We start from the raw sequence: 18,357 nt of genomic DNA on the forward strand, positions 1-18,357 counted from the left end.
GCTTACAGACTAGTGGAAGGATGTGGACAATAAGCAATACACATACTGAGTAGGAAAATTATATAGAGGGTTATAAAGTGGGAAGTCTTTGAAAAATACAAAGTCAGGAGTACAGGTTAAAGAGTGGTATGGGGTAGGTCTTAATGAGGTGATGTTTGAGCAAAGACCTGGAAGAGGTGGGGGAGTTCACCAGGAATATAAGAAAAACCAGAAGCTACTCGTGTATCCATCCATAGAGAATGTGAAGCATGATAGAGTCATCCTGTGGAATGTTCTACATGACCATCAAAGAGAATGAGATAGGTCAGTGTCCCAGGTTGGATGCTCAGGGGAGAGACTGAGGCAGCAGTGAATGTGCTGGAGTTTTACTGGGAAGGGCTCTCAGGAGCAAGCCTTGCAAAGATAGTGAAGGACCGGGAAAGCAGAACTGGGCTTTGGGGGCTTCCCCGGTGGATCCTGCCAATGCAGGAGACAAGAGTTCGATCCCTGATCTGGGAAGATCCTGCATGCCGTGGAGCAGCTAAACCCCTAGGCGCAACCGTTGAGCTTGCGCTCTGGAGCCCGCGAGCCACAGCTACTGAGCCTGTGAGCCCCGGAGCCCATGCTCTGCAACGAGAGAGGCCACCGCAATGGAAGCCTGAGCACTGCGACTAGAGGGTAGGTCCCACTTGCCGCAACTCGAGAAAAGCGCTTGCAGCAACGAAGACCCAGCACGACCAAAAATAAAAAATAAATAAAAATAAATTATTCTTTAAAAAAAAATGAAAAGAATAGGGCTTCAGGAGAAAATGAACAATGATGCAGTTGCAGCCCATCCCATAGGAAGCTTGGGGGTTGGGGTGACTCTTCAGAGATGTCCCCTATTAATGCACAGGGCCAGGCTTTTATATCACCAGCTCCCTCACTGACCAGTCTCTACAGTAGGGTCTTGAGGGAGCCAGTTCCCTTTGGCGAAGGGCATTGCAAAGCAGGTGTTGAGCCAAGGGCCCTCAGCAGGGGAGAGCGAACTCCCGAATCCCAGCAGCACACACAGCCTCCACCACCATCTGCTGAGCTGAGACCCCACTGTCTATGGTGAAGCCAGGTCTGGGACACTTATATGTAAGAATGTGCTTTTAAAAACTTTTTGCTGAAAGGAATCAACAAAAAACAAACTGGACTTGTTATCTTTAAAAGGGAACAGGGTCTGGGTTAGGTTAAGGAAGGCAAGGCCACTTACTTTAAGTCTTTTAAGCGCCCCTAGCACTCCTCCTTAGAAGTCCCTCTCATATCACAGTAAGTATAATAAAACACATCCACATCCCTCATTAAATATATACTGTATATATAGCTATGGAAGAGTTAAATTTACTTGAACTGTAGTTGACCAGTTGACTGATATTCCATTTTTTAATACATGTAAGTAAACATTATTTAATTTTTAATTTATAAATTTTCTTCATTGTCTTTTAGAACCGATTCTTTTTTCAGGTCTTATATTGTTTCATGTGTGCTGAGTCGCTTCAGTCACATCTGACTCTTTGCAACGCTGTGGTCTATGGCCCACCAGGCTCCTCTGCTGTGGGATTCTCCAGGCAAGAATCCTGGAATGGGTTGCCAGGCCCTCCTCCAAAATCATTTCATGGGCAATTGTAAGTTTATAGACTACTACCTGTTAGGTCAGTGGATGTTGTCTAGGGAAAAAGAGGCTAGCCCACCTTCTGTTGTCTATGTTTTTATAATCTGATTTTGTTAGCATTATAAATGTTTATTTTTTAAAAAGCAACCAGAAATCTTAAAGAAATGAGATTATGGGATTTTTTTAATAGTTTTTTTTTACACATTCACCTTGTAAAAGAGAAAGAAAGAAATGAAATGAAAAAGAAGGAAATATTATGTAAAAATTAAAGCAATCTAAAAGACGAGAGCCTTCTGAACACGTTAGCTGCTGCCCTCGCGGGGATCCCTTATCGTGTGGGGCCAGGGGAAGCACTCTGTGGGCTGCCCAGGCATCCAGGGTGCTGGCATGAAACCGCTGTTGCTTCTCTAACTTACCACTTGGTCAGAGAGACCCTCCCACCAACAACAGATTATTTTGATCCTGCAGAAAGAAGGGAGACTTCCCTTCAAAGGGGGTTTGATCTTGGTGGAAATCATAAGAAGCGAGACTGGTAAACATTTTTGAGAAAAAAACTAGACGGAAGGTGGAAGACAGCGCCCCACAGTGTCTTGGGACCCTTGCCTGAACAGCACAGAGATGATCCTGAGAGCAGCAAGCTGTATCACCCCCAGGCACGGCTGGACAGGGCAGGGTGAGAGGAAGGTTTCTCTGCAGAGTGACCTTCACCTTGCTGTTTGGTCAAGGTAAAGTCACTCAAGCTCATTTTAGTGTAAACCAGTGTTTTCATGGGCTTCCCTGGTGGCTCAGATGCTAAAGAATCTGCCCAAAATGCAGGAGACCTAGGTTTGATCCCTGGGTCAGGAAGACACCCTGGAGAAGGGAATGGCCTTTCACTCCAGTATTCCTGCCTGGAAAATCCCATGGACAGAGGAGCCTGGCGGGCCACAGTCCACTGGGTCACAAAGAGTCGGACACAACTGAGTGACTAACACACGCAATGTTTTAGGAATGACAAAGCTCCTGATAAAGTGTCTGATTTGCAAGGAGTTATAGAAATAGGACTAAAATGATGTTTAGTCAACTACAAATAGCATGTAAGACTTTCTTAATATAACATTGTGATGGAGCATGTGAGTGTTAGAAAGATTGGGTTCAGATCCTGCCTCTGCCACTTATTGGCTTTGGGATCTTAGGCAAGTGTTTTCACGTCGCCAGGTATCCGTTTTCTCAATCATGAAATGAGTAGAATAATATCCCTTACTTTATAATGAAAAGATTTTGTGAGACAATTTACTATACTGAAAGCAGGTTCCAGTGCCTGGGACATTGTGCTCAATAATGTTGCCCCAGGACCAAGGCTTTCACGTATTTCTGCTCAGTAACCTAACAAAACCCTGGGAGGCAGATGTTCTCATCCTCCTTTCGGAAAAGATGCAGCAACAGAGACTCAGAAAAGTCACCGAGTCCACATGGCTGATAATTGATGGAACCAAAATTCCTCCACAAGAGGAATTCCTCCTATGTTTAGGGCATTTTCCACTAGAGTATAGATGATACCTTAAATACCAGACAATCATTTAGCATTTGTTGCTAATGATGCAGTATCGCAGCATTATTATCTTACCATCTCTGCTCTGTGCACCTTCTTTTTACCACAGTAAGTCAAAGGGTAGAGGATATTCATCTTTAGAATCATGGAATTTGGACGGGTTCACTTCTTGGGGGGATGCTTAGGGTTCATGATGTCCTGTGAAGAATTCATGAGCTATATTATACCCTAGGCTATTACTCATGCTGGTTGTTTTTCTCTGTTATTGATAGACCCAAATCAGTATCTTTGAGAATGAATTACTCTGTTAAAAGGCAACAATGACTCCATCTTATTCCTTGTTCTGGGCACTAGATGTCACACTAAGTAAAGTTTTAGAAGTTATTCTTCAAAGTAGGGTGTGGCATAGAGCCTAAACCTTCGCTATAAAAAACCATAGATTTATATTTCTAGTAGCATGTTGTAAAGACGTACTTTCACTAACAAAAGAATTCAGGAAAAAAGAATTGTCAATTAGAAAATATAATTGGGGGAACTTTTAAATATGTGCAGATCTGTATATCGATTATACCAAAATAGAGCTCTGTGTGTGTGCATGCGTGCGTGCGTGCGTGCGTGTGTGTGTGTGTGTGTGTGTGGTTGAAGTAGCAGTCTATTGTCATGTCCGTTCAACAAACACATTCTACTTATTATGCACATAAAATGGTATTTCCTTGCTGAAACAAAGAGGCAGGTGGTGTATATATATCCATGATTGTTTGTGTTCTGAGATGGTGAGAAGCAGTTCTTCCCCAGGAAAAGATTCAGACATGGTCCTAACCTGCAAGAGGTGGAGAAGGTGAAAGAGGAGGGAATCACAGTGAGGTTCGTAAACCTGAATGATCTCGGGGAAGGATGTGAAGTCATCCCTCTTGAATGATTTCCACAAAGAAGATGTAGCAGTTGCCTCCTAGCCTTCTGAAATTTATTTATTCCTTGATTTTAGCTCCCAGAAATCTAAATAAGAATCATGGATTGAGATTTGAATGTATGTTATTTCCTTTGGAATATATATGTGTTTATATATATTATATATGTATATATACACACACACATATATATATGTTTTTAAAGGATGTCAAGGAATATGGTCTCAGTATATAAATGTTAGATAATTATATCCTGTGGGCTTCCCAAGTGGCTCAGTGGTAAAAAAAAATCCACCCGCCAATGCAGGAGATGTGGGTTTGATCCCTGGGTCAGGAACATCTCCTGGAGGAGGGCATGGCCGATCACTCCAGTATTCTTGCCTGGAGAATCCCATGGACAGAGGAACCTAACGGGCTACACTCCATAGGATTGCAGAGTCAGACACGACTTAATGACTATACAACAACAACAAAATTATATCCCATAACTTAAATGTGTTACTGAAAGTTTCCAGTAAGTTTCCATTGAAATGCTTTAAACTAATTGAAATCAATTCAAGCCTTAGTTTTGGCAGTTATAGTGCATCTTTTTAAAAAGTAACAATAATGAATTCAAACTATGTCTAATGATATACACATGAATATAGTTACATATTTCTGTATGTAATTAATGTTGTAAACATTGTAAATAGTGTTTCCTAAGTTTCAGTGGTTTCTAGATAGTGTATAATAACAGGTGATTCCCACTGGATATAATTAATCCTATATCAGTTTGGTAAATTTTAGTGCTGTAATTAAGATTCCTCCAATAAATAAGGTTAAAATTGATAAAATATGATTCTTTGGGTTTGAGGTTCATCCATATCTTTCTCTCACTCAGGAGATGACAGTCGGTCATTTTAACAGTGTCCTCTATGACTAGACAGTTCTCTTTGGTTCTCAAATCATGTTGTGACTTGGGACTTTTCCCCCTATGTATTATTATTGCTGCTTCCTTGGGTTTCAACAACCTGAGGTTGCCCAGGTCCCAAGGAACATTTTCCATTTTCTCCCCCTGCTCTGGGGGGAGGTGAGTGCTGTGATGATGGCAGCCCAGGCTGCTGCTTCTTTAAGAACTCAAATAGCCGCTTAAGACATCACTAGACTATCAGTTTTTTTGTTGTTGTTTGGTTTGAGAATCAAGGGATCCTCTAAAGAGAAAAAATATTGTGCCAAGATAAAATGTAGATAAAACTATTTTTCTATCAAGCCAAGCATTGTGTGTGTGTGTGTGTGTGTGTGTGTGCGTGTGCGCATTAGTGGGAGGGTAGATGGGAAGGTCAGCTCCGTATTCACTAAACAGTTATTGATTACCCACTGTGCTGAGCTCCAGGAAATACAGGCATTGTCCCCCCAAAGATGGAGGAAGATCAGTGCCCCTCATCCTGACTGTTCTTGTGTCTGGCCTGTTCCTGCTAAAGACAAATGTCAGGGCAGCTGTTGTGTGCCCTGCTGGTTTCCCACTGGCTTGCCTTTGGATCTTGACACATCTCCAGACCGGACTGTCACACACAGAGACTGTGCTAAACAGATAACCAGCACTTTGAAAGAGCTTGTTAAGGCGCAACTGATTTCAGTTCAACAAATAGTAATTGAGCACCTGCAATGGGTTAGGCATGCCAAAAATCAAAACATAAATGATGCATACCCACCCTGAGAGACTTAGAAAAGAAGAAGGAGGGTAAGACAGGAATACTGTTCACAGATAATATCTTGGGCTGGGAACCCCAGGTTGCTCATTGGATAGTGTGATAAATAAAGGGGAAAAATAAACCCTTTACATGTGTTTACTTTATTTGCTCCTCACAACAGCATAGTGGAGAAACTGAGTCACAGAGAGATTGAGAACTTCTCAAAGGTCACCCAGCTAGGCAGACAAGCTCGGCTCAGACTGGAGCCCATGCCCGAGGGCTCCCAATGTCCACGCTATTACCTACCACCTTCTCCCACAACTAGGATGTTCAGCTTCCGCTTACAGGGGCTCTGGGACATGAGTTATGGAATCTGCAGACCGTGGGCTTCTATTGTATCTGTGAGTCGTATTTTCTTTCCTGACAGGTCACGGATTGACAGCAGTCAAGGAAAAGGCAGGGGCCACCCTCCGGATTCACAGTGCAAACTCTGGCCCTTCCGAAGGGGCCCAACCTGATGATGAAAATGAAGTCTCTCAAAGTGAGTGGTGCGTTTATTTGGGTGTTTCTTGGACTTGGGCTATATTACACCATGTGCGCAAATATAGATTTCTAAGTTCAGATCAGCAAAACAAACTCTAAAAGGGTGTTTTTCTCGTTCGTAGCTGATGCAGCCGCAGATCAGAGCCCCGCAGAAAGCCCACCCACTCCTCCTTCCTCGGGGTCTCGGGGCATGCTGTCAGCCATCACCAGCGCGGTTCAGAACACAGTGAGTCATTAGCTGCTTCCTCTGTTTTCCCTGAGGCCTGCCTGTGCCTTCTTTTGATATTTCTATTTACCAGTGACCTAGATACATCAGAGAAAGGATGGCCTTGCTCAAAACTTTTGATTATGGTTTTGTTATGCTTTCTCCGACAGAGTAGGCATAACCTTGGAACCAAGATGATAAGAACAAAATGAAATATACTTTATGTTTAAAAGGAAGGAGCTGCTTAGAAGGAATATTTTTCAGTCTGATGTAACAGTGTCCTTGCCAGCAGCTGCAAGGACAATCTCTGTTTACCGGGGAGGGAGGGCTCTTTCTTAGAGCTGGGACAGTTGTTTTTCTGAAATATTCTGTGTCTCTTAACCTTCAATCTGAAAAATTATGAAGTGATTCTAAGTATGAATATACACATACCAGTAAAGAATCAGGAGCATCCCCAAGATGTTTCTAACGTATTTCCAGATAACAAGACCATCATTCTTCCTCCATCCCTACCTCCCAGTTCCCACTCCTCTCTTTCCTTGAATAGCAGGCTCCTTCTCTGGCCCCTTCCTCTTATAGAAACTTAAGAAGCTTGTTATTGACAAGGCACTGATGAATAATGAAAACAAGAAGGACACACCCCAGCTGAGATGAAGCAGCTAGCTGGTCTTCAGGATCAGAAGAAAAGGTTTACTTTCTGCTTTGTAAAATCAAACAGCTAGTTTTTCATAAAATATGGCTCATTTCCAATTTATTCATTCATTCACTTTTTTTTAAAAGGTAGTTAGCATAAAAAAAAGAAAAAAAAAAAGTAGTTAGCTCGCATTATATACCAAGAGCTATGCTAGATGCTGGGCATACGCTGACAGACAAGAAGACATAATAACATCCTGGAAGATGAAGGCAACTCAACAGTTATCAGATGCAAAGGCATATGAGATGAGGGGGCCAAGGACACATATATGGAGGCGTCTTACTCAGACTTCATGTCAGAGCTTGCCAGAAATAGGAAATGGCTGTTCCTCTCCTTGCTACTTGAAGTAGTCTAGACTAAGCAGGGAGAAGCGGGCAGCTAATATGTTTTAGGAGTCAACTAATATGTTTTAGGGGCTTCCCTGGTGGCTCAGAGGTTAAGGCATTACCTTGGCCTCCAATGTGGAAGACCCGGGTTCGATCCCTGGGTCAGGAAGATCCCCTGGAGAAGGAAATGGTAACCCACTCCAGTACTCTTGCCTGGAGAATCCCATGGATGGAGGAGCCTGGTAGGCTACAGTCCACGGGGTCGCGAAGAGTCGGACATGACTGAGTGACTTCACAGCAGACGTGCAGAGAGGGTTGTGGAGCTGGGAGTTGAGTGGAACGCTTTCCTTATCTCTGGTACAAGGAGTGAATTCATGGTCTCCCTGAGCTCTGATCCAGGGCCCTCTGAGTCTGTCCTCAGCTTCCTCACATTCCTTTCCGTGTGCCCTCCAACCTCCCACGCCTCCCTTTTCCCAAGCTCAGGCACCCCACCCCCCACCAAACCTGCCAGAGTCCCTCCATCCTCCAGTTTTATTCTCCACTGAAGTAAGCCTCAGAATGTCAGGAGAAAATAAATTTAAATTATGCTAAAGTGTAATTGCTATTATCTCCTAGTCTTCCCAAAATATGTGCATTTAAAAAACTGTTTTCTAGTGTGATTATTGATTGGCTCCCAAATCTGAAAACAAAGTCTAAGTGTCCAAAACGGAGATGACTAGTAAAGTATACTAATCAGTGAAATAGAATATTGCTATTGAAGTGATAATTTTGAAAAATGGATGATGCATATAAACAATAAAATATTATAGTAATATTAAAATATAACTTATGAAAACTCATGTAAGGTGAGAAAACACAGATATATGCAGATTGTAATTGTAGTTGTGTAGTTGGGGTATAGACAAGGTGTTGCAAAGAAATGTACGCAGTTCTATTTGTTATGTACAGTTTATCTAAGTTAATCTTCGTTGTTTTACTCTTTTTTAAGAAGGGAAACAGTGGCTGGCAAAGGAATTTGCAGAGGATAACTGCATAATAGAATAATTTCTAGAGCCAGAAGTATGTAGAAATCAACCTGTCTTATTCCATGAATATACTAATTATAGGCAGTTATCGCTAGTTTCTGAAAGTATGCAAGAGCCACGGAAGGAGCCTGAGGGTCCTACACTCTAGGGCCCTAGATTAAAGAATTCCCTAAATTGGCAAGACTATTTGACATTTTTATAGACTGCGCCAAATAATTCTGTTACTTGGGTTAAAATTGTTTCAAGCAAAATCAGGAATTGGGTCATCTGTTAATTTTTTGTCTTAGAAGCATACCTATTCACACACACCAATAAAATTAATCCTTAAAATGTTTTGCTTTTCTTAAGCACCTTTTTAAAATAACATTGTATGTCCTACAAATTATATGATATATGCTCTTCCAAGGAAAAGAAAATAGAATTAAATGGATGATAAATCTCCTGATGAGAAAAAATTGTGACTTCATATTGCTTTTAATATTTGAAGTTAGTGCATTCTAGGAGGTGCTGACTGCCTCGAAACAGCAAAACATAAAAACCTAATCTCATGCAATTACCTCACTGGCAGGGTAAAAGCGTCTTAACTGGTGGTCTTGATGCTTTGGAATTCATCGGCAAGAAAACCATGAATGTCCTTGCGGAAAGTGACCCAGGTTTTAAGCGGACCAAGACACTCATGGAGAGAACTGTTTCTTTATCTCAGGTGGGATTATGTACTTTTGTGATTTGTTCTTTCAGTCAATAAAGTAAATAAAATTGTATTTATCTTCTTTAATAGATATTTTAAAGCACATGTCCAATTCAAAGACATGAAATAGCAGGAGGTGAAAATTGAAATTTTAATATGCCGCTTTCCCCAGCCACTCTTCATGGGAGACAATCATTGTTACCCATTGTTCACAGCTTCTTACAGATTCTATCAGAGACATTATATAGACAGATTTAGATATAGATATGGCCGTATAGGTACATATAGCTAAATATATATATATATGTATATGGACATGTATACATACAGACTTTTTCAACCAAATGCCAGCATACTAACCAACTCTTTGGTATCTTGCTTTATTAAATATAAATTATACATACTTAATAATTTCTTAAAGATAATTCCATTGATACCATTTGTCTTAGTCCATTCAGCTGCTATAGGAGAATACCATAGGCTGAGGGGCTTATAAACAACGAACATTTATTTTCTCAAAATTCTGGAGTCTGGCAAGTTGAAGGTCAGAGCAACAGCAGATTCAGTGTCTGGTTAAGAGCCTGCTTTATGATTCAGAGGCTGATGTTCTCCCAGCTTCTTCACATGGTGGAAGAAGGTGGAGGAGCTCTCTGGGTTTCTTTTATAAGGACCTGAATCCTGTTCATGAGGGGTCCACCCTTGTGATCTAATCACCTCCCGAAGGCCTCACCTCTTAATACCATCACACCAGGGATTATGTTTCAACAAAAGAATTTTGGGGAAACACAAACATTCAGTCTGCAGTACCATCATATTCTAGCTCTACCAGGTTCTAGCTCCATGACCTTGAGCTTAACCCTTGACTTAACCCTTCTGTGCTTCAGATTACTCTTCTATACACTGGGACCATCAATACCTACTAATAGCTTTGTTGTGAGGATTACATGAGTTAGAAGTGAACCTGACTCATAGTTCGCACCCAAGAATGTTAGTTCTTATCACTATTATTTTTGTGTGTCAAGATGATAGGTAAAAATGCTATCTCAATGGAATCTTAGTTTATATTTCTCTTACTATATGCAAGGTTGGACTTCTCCTGTCACACTTCCAGCTGTAAAATTTTCCTCCTTGAAAAGTATGATATGAAGAATTTAATTTATGTTTTGCTTTACTTACAGTAATCAATTAAATTAAAAGTAATATTTATCTTATTTTCTAAATACAAAACTCTAATATTGAACTTGCTCCTTCATACAGCACATGCCCAGCTCAGACCCCATAGTCTCAGACATGCCCCTATAGCTCTTCCCCCTTAAGAGTCTGACATACCAGGTCTTACCAGTGACATACCAGTGTCTTACCAAAATCAGGAGCAGCAGATACAGGATTTTATAAATTTCACCGATAGGACAGACACGTCTTCCCATGACTCAGTGCTAGAAAGCCACAAAGGAGATATCACTGAAAACAGGTGATATCAGCTGTGGCAGCTCCTAAAAAATTTGATTTCTAGGTGACTTCTTAGTTCTTCCACTGTAGGGGCTTCCCTGGTGGCTCAGGTGATAGGAAATCTGCCTGCAGTGCAGGAGACCCAGGTTCAATCCCTGGATCAGGACAATCTCCTGGAGAAAGAAATGGCTACCCACTCCAGTTTTCTTGCCTGGAGAATCCCACGGACAGAGGAGCCTGGTGGGCTACAGTCCATGGGGTCACAACGAGTCAGACATGACTGAGTAACTAACACACACCTCCATAATAACCAACATGTAACCACTCTGATATTATAGTCCTGGTAGAGACTTGGCAGAGTCAGCTAGACCATTAACCTCTTGATCCTTAAAGAAGAAAATAGATTTTGTATTAATCAGGCAATTAACGTTAGATGCTGTAAAAATGCAAAATAAAACAAAACCAATAATAGTAATAATAACCCAAGTATCAATGTGGCTTAGAATGAAAAGGGTTTATCTTTCATTCCTATAGTGTGAGCATTCCGGGGCAGCCCAGGGTCAAGAAGATCCCCTGGAGAAGGAAATGGCTACCCACTCCAGTATTCTTGCCTGGAAAATTCCATGGACAGAGAGGAGCCTAGTAGACTACAGTCCATGGGGTTGCAAAGAGTCAGACGCGACTGAGTGACTTTCACTTTCCCTATATGTATAAATTGTTACCCTTGTATATTCTATATATATATATATAGAATGTATCTATATATTAATGTATATAATGTATATTATATATACACACTTGTACTTACATATAAATATGTTATATATGTATACATAAATTTATACATATATATAAATTTGATTCTAGTCAAGAAGGGGACAGTGTGGGAGGAACTGTGACCAAGTTCAGAAACTAAGTCTGTGAATCTTTGGCCTGAGTTTACACTCCTGCAAAGTGAAGAACTGGACCTGGGCAAGTTCCCAGATTGCCATAGTTTCTGTGCCACATCACAATTTTTTGTCACCTCTGCATTCAGTCTCTTGCTAAAAAAGTAAGTAGCAATGCTCATAGAAATGTGTCACCCAAGAATACACACTTGCCATCTGCATTTGTTTGTAATTACACATCTAAAAGTGAAAGTCACTCAGTCGTGTCCAACCCTTTACGACCCATGGACTATACAGTCCATGGAATTCTCCTGGCCAGAATACCGGAGAAGGTAGCCATTCTCTTCTCTAGGGGATCGTCCCAGCCCAGGGATCAAGCCCAGGTCTCCCACGTTGCAGGCAGATTCTTTACCAGCTGAGCCACCAGGGAACAGTCTGGGACACATCCCAGCATCGCACCTGTGACTCACATGGCCAGTTTACACTGGACGGCCACAACATTACCCCCTTCAGCCTCCTTCCAAACAGTAAGTATTCATTCATTCAATCGTTCCACAACGCATTCCACAAATGCATTTTGAATGTCCACCATGTGCTACACACTGTTCTAAGCATTTGAGACCATCACTGGTTAAAACTGGAGATTTTGTTCTAGTGAGGAGGGACAAACAAACAATATATATTGTCTCATATTTTAGAAAATGATCAGTGCTGTTAAAAAAAGAAATAGACCAGAAAGAGGGTAAAGAACAATACCAGCTCAGTCATGTCTGACACTTTGTGACCCCATGGACTGTAGCCCACCAGACTCCTCTCTCTGTCCATGGGATTTCCCAGGCAAGAATACCAGAGTGGGTTGCCATTTTCTTCTCCAGGGGATCTTCCTGACCCAGGGATTGAACCCACGTCTCTTGCATCTCCTGCACTGGCAGGTGGGTTCTTTGCCACTAGCACCACCTGCAAAGCCCAGAAAGAAGGCAATCAGGAAGCAATTTCAGTGTCACTTTATTTCACCACAACCAAGCCAGTGAGATCAGTGAGGTTAGTTGGCTTTTATTGAGTAAGTGTTAAAAATTCCCAGAGGTGGTTTTGAAAATTTTAAAATTCAAACCTTGTACTCATTCAGTCTTGAAAACAGACAGGAGGGTGACTTCTTTCCGTAGCCTCCTGGATTTTGGGCTAACGACCTCAGGAACTGAAAAGGAGAATGAGGCTGATTGTTTTATTGACACCTAATAAAAACCAAAATCTATTCTTTTACAATCTTCCCCTTGTGACCTTGTAGTGGCCAGTGCATTTATGGTGCTCTTCACAGATATTAAAGAACCCTATAAACAATGTCACAGTAACCTTGATGAGGAATCAAATAAAAAGTGCTTAGAATCAAAGAAAGCAAGTTCAGGAAATTATTAGTAACAGGTCAACTTGTGTTTACTGTCTTATTATTTAATCAATAGGAACATAACTGGAGAAAAATGATCAGCCTGAAGAGGAAGTCAGTCCACAGTCATTTTTCTCAAAACCAATCTAAGAAATTGATAAGCTAACACTTTATTTATATTCATATGTACATTTATATTAGGTATCTGGTGAAGAATACACTACGAGCTTATATTTTATTATTTTTTTAATTGAGGATATTTAATAACCACGCACACAAGATTTTTAAATAATTCAAATAAAATCAGATCAACTTATTTTTTCTTTGAAGTCTGCCTAGGTGTACAAGTTGCAATTAATCCTGTCACAATAGATTCAGCTTTCCCAGTGTACATTAAATTTGCTCATGTAGAAAATCTGGACATTAAAAAAAATAAGATTAATCACACACACAGAAAACACTTCAATGGAAACCACTGTTCAGTTTTTGCTTTCCTTCTTTCCAATCCTATTCCTGGGATTAGAATTTTTGCTTTGTTTTGTTGTGTACGTATGAACATGAAGAATCCAAAGTGGAATATTATGTGAAAAATTGTGGGTAAAATTAATCCAAAAAGTCATTCTGGGGGAATGTGACAGTACAGTGGTTAGGGCTCCATGCTTCCATCGCAGGGAGCATGAGTTCAGTCCCTGGTTAGGGAACTAAGATTCTGCAAGCTGTGTGAAGTGGTCAAAAAATTAAAAAATAAATAAAAACTCACCTACTTTTTTTTTTTAAAAAGTCATTTTTGCAGAAATTCCAAAATGACTGAAACCTACTCTTCACTAGTACCAAGTCAGTGTTCATCCCCCCCCCACATCTTGCGGTACATGGGGCTTTTAAGCACACATCTAGTGTACAAATGTGTGTTTGTGCAGATGTTACGAGAGGCCAAAGAGAAGGAGAAGCAGAGGTTGGCACAGCAGCTCCCAGCCGAGAGGACCGCACACTACGGGATGCTATTCGATGAGTATCAAGGTTTGTCACACCTGGAAGCCCTGGAAATTCTGTCCAATGAAAGTGAAAGCAAGGTATGTCTGTCCTGTCGTGGAAGTAGCATGTTCATGAGTGTGTTTTCTTAAACGTGCAAGAAAATGTGTTATTAAAATAGCTCATTTTTAGAGCCTCAGTTCTGAGCTGAGGTCACCATCACTTACGGCCCGATGAACTGCTCAGGCTCTGTATCATTCCCTCTCTGATCCTTGCCAAGCTGTTCCCCGTCACCAGTCCCAAGAGGGCCATCATGATACGAATCATCACTGCCCGCACCTCTCTGCGCAAAAAACTGTGCGAAAACCTGACTGTCCGCACCCGGCCTGTGGCTCTCTTTGGTGACGTGGTACCCAGATCCGAGGGACTGGCTACGTCCTCATTTCTGCCCAGAAAACAAAGCAGCTGATGTTTCTACCAGACTGCAGGGTCTAATGCACCCAGTTTCACGGGTGATACGGTTATTTATTCACTCGTCTGTTAGAATGCCTGGGCCCTGAAGGGCAGGACTGTCTTACTGGGCATCAAGGCTCTGTTTGGGGATGCTCCTGAACAGAACTCTGGGAAGTTACCTACAGCCCCGCACGTTCACACCCTCGCACGCTGATCCCAGAGAAACAAAACGTGAAGAGTGGAAGTCAGCAGAGCTTGTGATTTCTTTTTTATTTTTAAAAAAGGATTTATGTGGTATGCGTGTCCATATCCAAATGTGTTTTTGCTTAATACTTATATGGCATTTATATAATGACTAATCTAAGCGCTTCAGAACCATTGACTCATTTAATTGTGTATATTACTCTCTTTTGTGCACCTCTGGGGTGTTTTTCCGTGGAGGCCACAGGGCAATATCCTCTGGACCTCCTGTGAGAAGCCCAGTAACATTCCCTGGGGAGAGGCAGGGCCTCAGACAGGAAATGGAACTTGGAAGGAAGTTCAAGTTCCTTCCAAGGAAAGGAAGAAGGAAAAAGTGATATTTGACTCTCTCTAGGCCTCGTCTTCTTACATGTGGAATTGGGGGGTTGAGACATTCATCAAACTCACCTTATCAGGGAAAGATGACCTCTTCCGTATAACAGGCAACCAAGAACCAAATAGGAGGGACACCACCCCATCCTCCATACACACCCAGGATTATAAAGTTACAAGTGACTATGTGTTTATTTCCTTTTGAGTTATCCATCAACCATCACTGACAGTCTTGTGGTTAAACTGTTAACGGATAATTTTTTTTAAAGCAAAATCATGACTCATGAAGATACCTACCAAATGAACACAAATTTAAGAATTTATTTAACTCATTAATTAAATGAAAGAACCAGTCAGATGTTATAACTGGCTCAAAGGAAAAGCTGAATAAATACAAATTCATATAAAATAAAGCAATTTTTAAATGAATATGCAAATGGACACAAATCTGGTTTTCCGTAAGAGGGGAGGTTGTCCCTCCACTGGACAAAATTTATTCACGTGTCTACAAATTATTTTGCACTGCTATCAGGTATCTATAATTTACAGAGTTATAAAACTGCTCCCATGGAACCAGAATCTGGTAATCTAGTAAACTGATCTAGAAAATGCCATTTTCCACCGAAACACCAACTTTTCCCAACAAAAGCAGGGTTTGGGGTCAGACATTATGTGATCAAATGCCACTTAGTAGCTGTAGTATGATTTTGGACCTATCTTACCTCAATCTCCTTATCTATGAAATGGGAATGATAATAATCTACTTCATAAAAATATTTAAAAAATTAAATGAGATGATCCATGTGAAGCTAGCTGCAACTTGCCTAGTACATAATAAGCAGTCAATGAATGCTAGCTGCCATTTTATGCATATATATGTATGTGCATATATGATGTCAATGACATTTTATTTTTTACCCATTCTTACATATATATTTGTTATTATTATTGAAAACATTACAGGGAAGCCCATCCCCTCAAAGCTCTCTTGGTAGGAGAAACACGTAAGCTGCCCCCACTGTAGGTCAGGCTATGAAAGAGCCCTGGGGTCCAAACAGCCCCAAAGGACTGATGTTGCCACGAGTGAGGACGGGGGCATTGCCCTCTGTTTGCAGACTGCACCCACGTGCTTATCTCTCTTTCCCCAGCCTGGAGATTTTCATAGTTTTTCATTGTGAGAAATGCAGAGCTTTTCTTGGCTTAGTAATAATACCTGTTGTTGTTGTTTAGTTGCTGAGTCTTGCCCGCCAGGCTCCTCTGTCCGTGGGACTTCCCAGGCAAGGATACTGGAGTGGGTTGCCAAATCCTTCTCCAGGGGATCTTCCCGACCCAGGGATCAAACCTGAATCTCCTCCATTGCAGGCAGATTCTTTCTGGCTGAGCCACCAGGGAATCCCGTAATAGTACTTACTGGATGTTATAATTAATCGTTCTAAAAAATATGGGTCAAAAACTATAGAGTTCCCCACCCTCTTGAACCTATATTGCAAAACAATTATCCTCCAATTAAATTTTTTTTTTAAAGCTATAGGGTTTCTCCAAGGTATGAGTGTCTGGTCAGCAGGCAGCTTTCCAGCATTTAAGGATCCAGAACCCAGGCTCTGTCCATCTTATGGATCCACTAGTTCCATCCTAATGTTCGCAGACTTCTGACAAGAATACAAATGGAGACCCTCCTGGGGTTGTCAGATTTAGCAAATAAAAATACAAGATGACTAATTAAATTTTAACTTTAGTTAAACAATGAATACTTTTTTAGCACAAACATGTCCTGTGTGATATATAAGATAGACACTCATACCAAGAAAACATTCATTGTTTATCTGGAATTCAATTAGACATCTTACACTTCATCAGGTTACCCAACACATACCACATATTTAAAAGTTAAAGAGCTTTTGGAAACAAACTGTTAAAGAAAATATTTTCTGGGACTTCCCTGGGGGAAAGACTCCATGGTTAAGTGGTTAAGACTCCATGCTTCCACTGCGGGAGGCATGGTTCAATCCCTGATTGGGGAACTAAGATCCCGCATGCCACATGGCATGGCCAGAAAAAAAAGACATTGTCATCCTTCTTTGACAAATGTAATTTCATAATGGCCCAGAAGGCCAGGTTCCCATTTAGACTCTTTAGACTCCTCAAGTTTCCACATCACCCTCCCATCTGCTCTCTTCCTTTTGTCTCCGCTGTCCCTGAGCTGCCTCTCACCTCAGGGAACCTCATGGGCACGTGTGACGATGCCCCAGTTCAAGCACCACACACAACCCCTGCAAACAGCCACCTTTGTCCACTCCTTGGGCTTAGGGGTACATCGCCTGGTAGATGGTCCCTCTGTAGGGAGCACAGCCTGGGGAAGAGGTCCATACAGACTTCAGAAGGAAACCTGCAGTCACCTGGAGAGTGATCTAGACGAGAGAGCGTAGGCTCTGGGCAGGCACATCCTTTTGCCTCTGTGGCTTCCCCTATATCCAAGTCTAATGTGTCGGATTTCATTCTTCCCTAGGAACTCACTGTCTTCTTCATCCCATCAGCATGAGGAAAGAGAATATAGAGGGGAGTCCCCAGTTTTTCAAAGTTTTAACCTGGAAATGATACACATTTTCTCTGCTAACATGCCATTGGCTAAAACTTAGACAGGGTGTACAGAATGATAAGGAATCTTTACTACCTACAAGATGGATACTAGGATGTCAACAGGCATGGCAGTGTGGTGTACTGTGAATCTTAAGGAAAAACTAATATTTTTATAGTATTTTATATACCCAATAGTTAACCAAAACAGTAAATAAGAATCCTCAAAATGACTCCCTCACACCAGACTTTCTACCCTTGTGTCCCCGACAGCCCTTAGGCATAGTGCCAAGCATATAGTCAGCATTCCATGAATATTTATTGAGGAGTGCATTGTTATTTATTATTTATTACTGGATTGAAGTAAAGATTTAATGCACATCAACTTGGCATAATGGAATGAAGTAGAAGGACGCAAAAGAGATGCTGTGATAGAAAGATGCTGACCAAAGAGTCCTTCACTAAAAAGAACCCTTCCTGGGAGATACCCAAAGCAGAAACCCCAGTGCATTCACTCCCGGGGGATGGCTATCCTCAGAATACATGGAGAAACCAAGAGGTCCCACATGTGCATATGCATTTCCACTAAGCCTTGGACTTTACTACCCATTTTTATTTACTCTGAGAAAAAAATGCTGTTCAGAAAATATACCCAAAGCATAGGAATATGGTGTGGTCATGTCAAGGGCTGTGAGCCCTAAACAGGAGTGTGTGAGCGGAAATGGAGACCTCTGGAGAGGTCAGGGTGGAAGGGAGTGCTGGCCAGCATGCATGGCGCGTCGCTGTCACCTGCTGCAGCCGGTGCCGGATGGCTTTTGTGCTGATGGCTTCCCGCAGGGCGTCTGCTCAGGGCCTTGGCACCA

General features: G+C 41.5%; 1 protein-coding gene across 3 annotated transcripts in view; it reads left to right on the forward strand.

Annotated features, from left to right (window-relative positions):
• The window catches only part of FAM114A1 (family with sequence similarity 114 member A1), a 68,958-nt gene that overhangs the window by 28,933 nt on the left and 21,668 nt on the right, over positions 1–18,357 (forward strand). For 2 of the 3 annotated variants that reach the window (XM_043870701.1, XM_043870700.1), the window contains exons 4-7: positions 6,155–6,268; positions 6,393–6,496; positions 9,089–9,223; positions 13,843–13,995. In XM_043870701.1, the coding sequence (XP_043726636.1) occupies positions 6,155–6,268; positions 6,393–6,496; positions 9,089–9,223; positions 13,843–13,995 (506 nt within the window). Of the gene's footprint in view, positions 1–6,154; positions 6,269–6,392; positions 6,497–9,088; positions 9,224–13,842; positions 13,996–18,357 lie in introns of those variants that run through there. The other variant, XM_043870702.1, reaches the window with a different exon arrangement.

This window comes from Cervus elaphus, chromosome 17 (assembly GCF_910594005.1).
Source record: "Cervus elaphus chromosome 17, mCerEla1.1, whole genome shotgun sequence".
Lineage (NCBI taxonomy): Eukaryota > Metazoa > Chordata > Mammalia > Artiodactyla > Cervidae > Cervus > Cervus elaphus.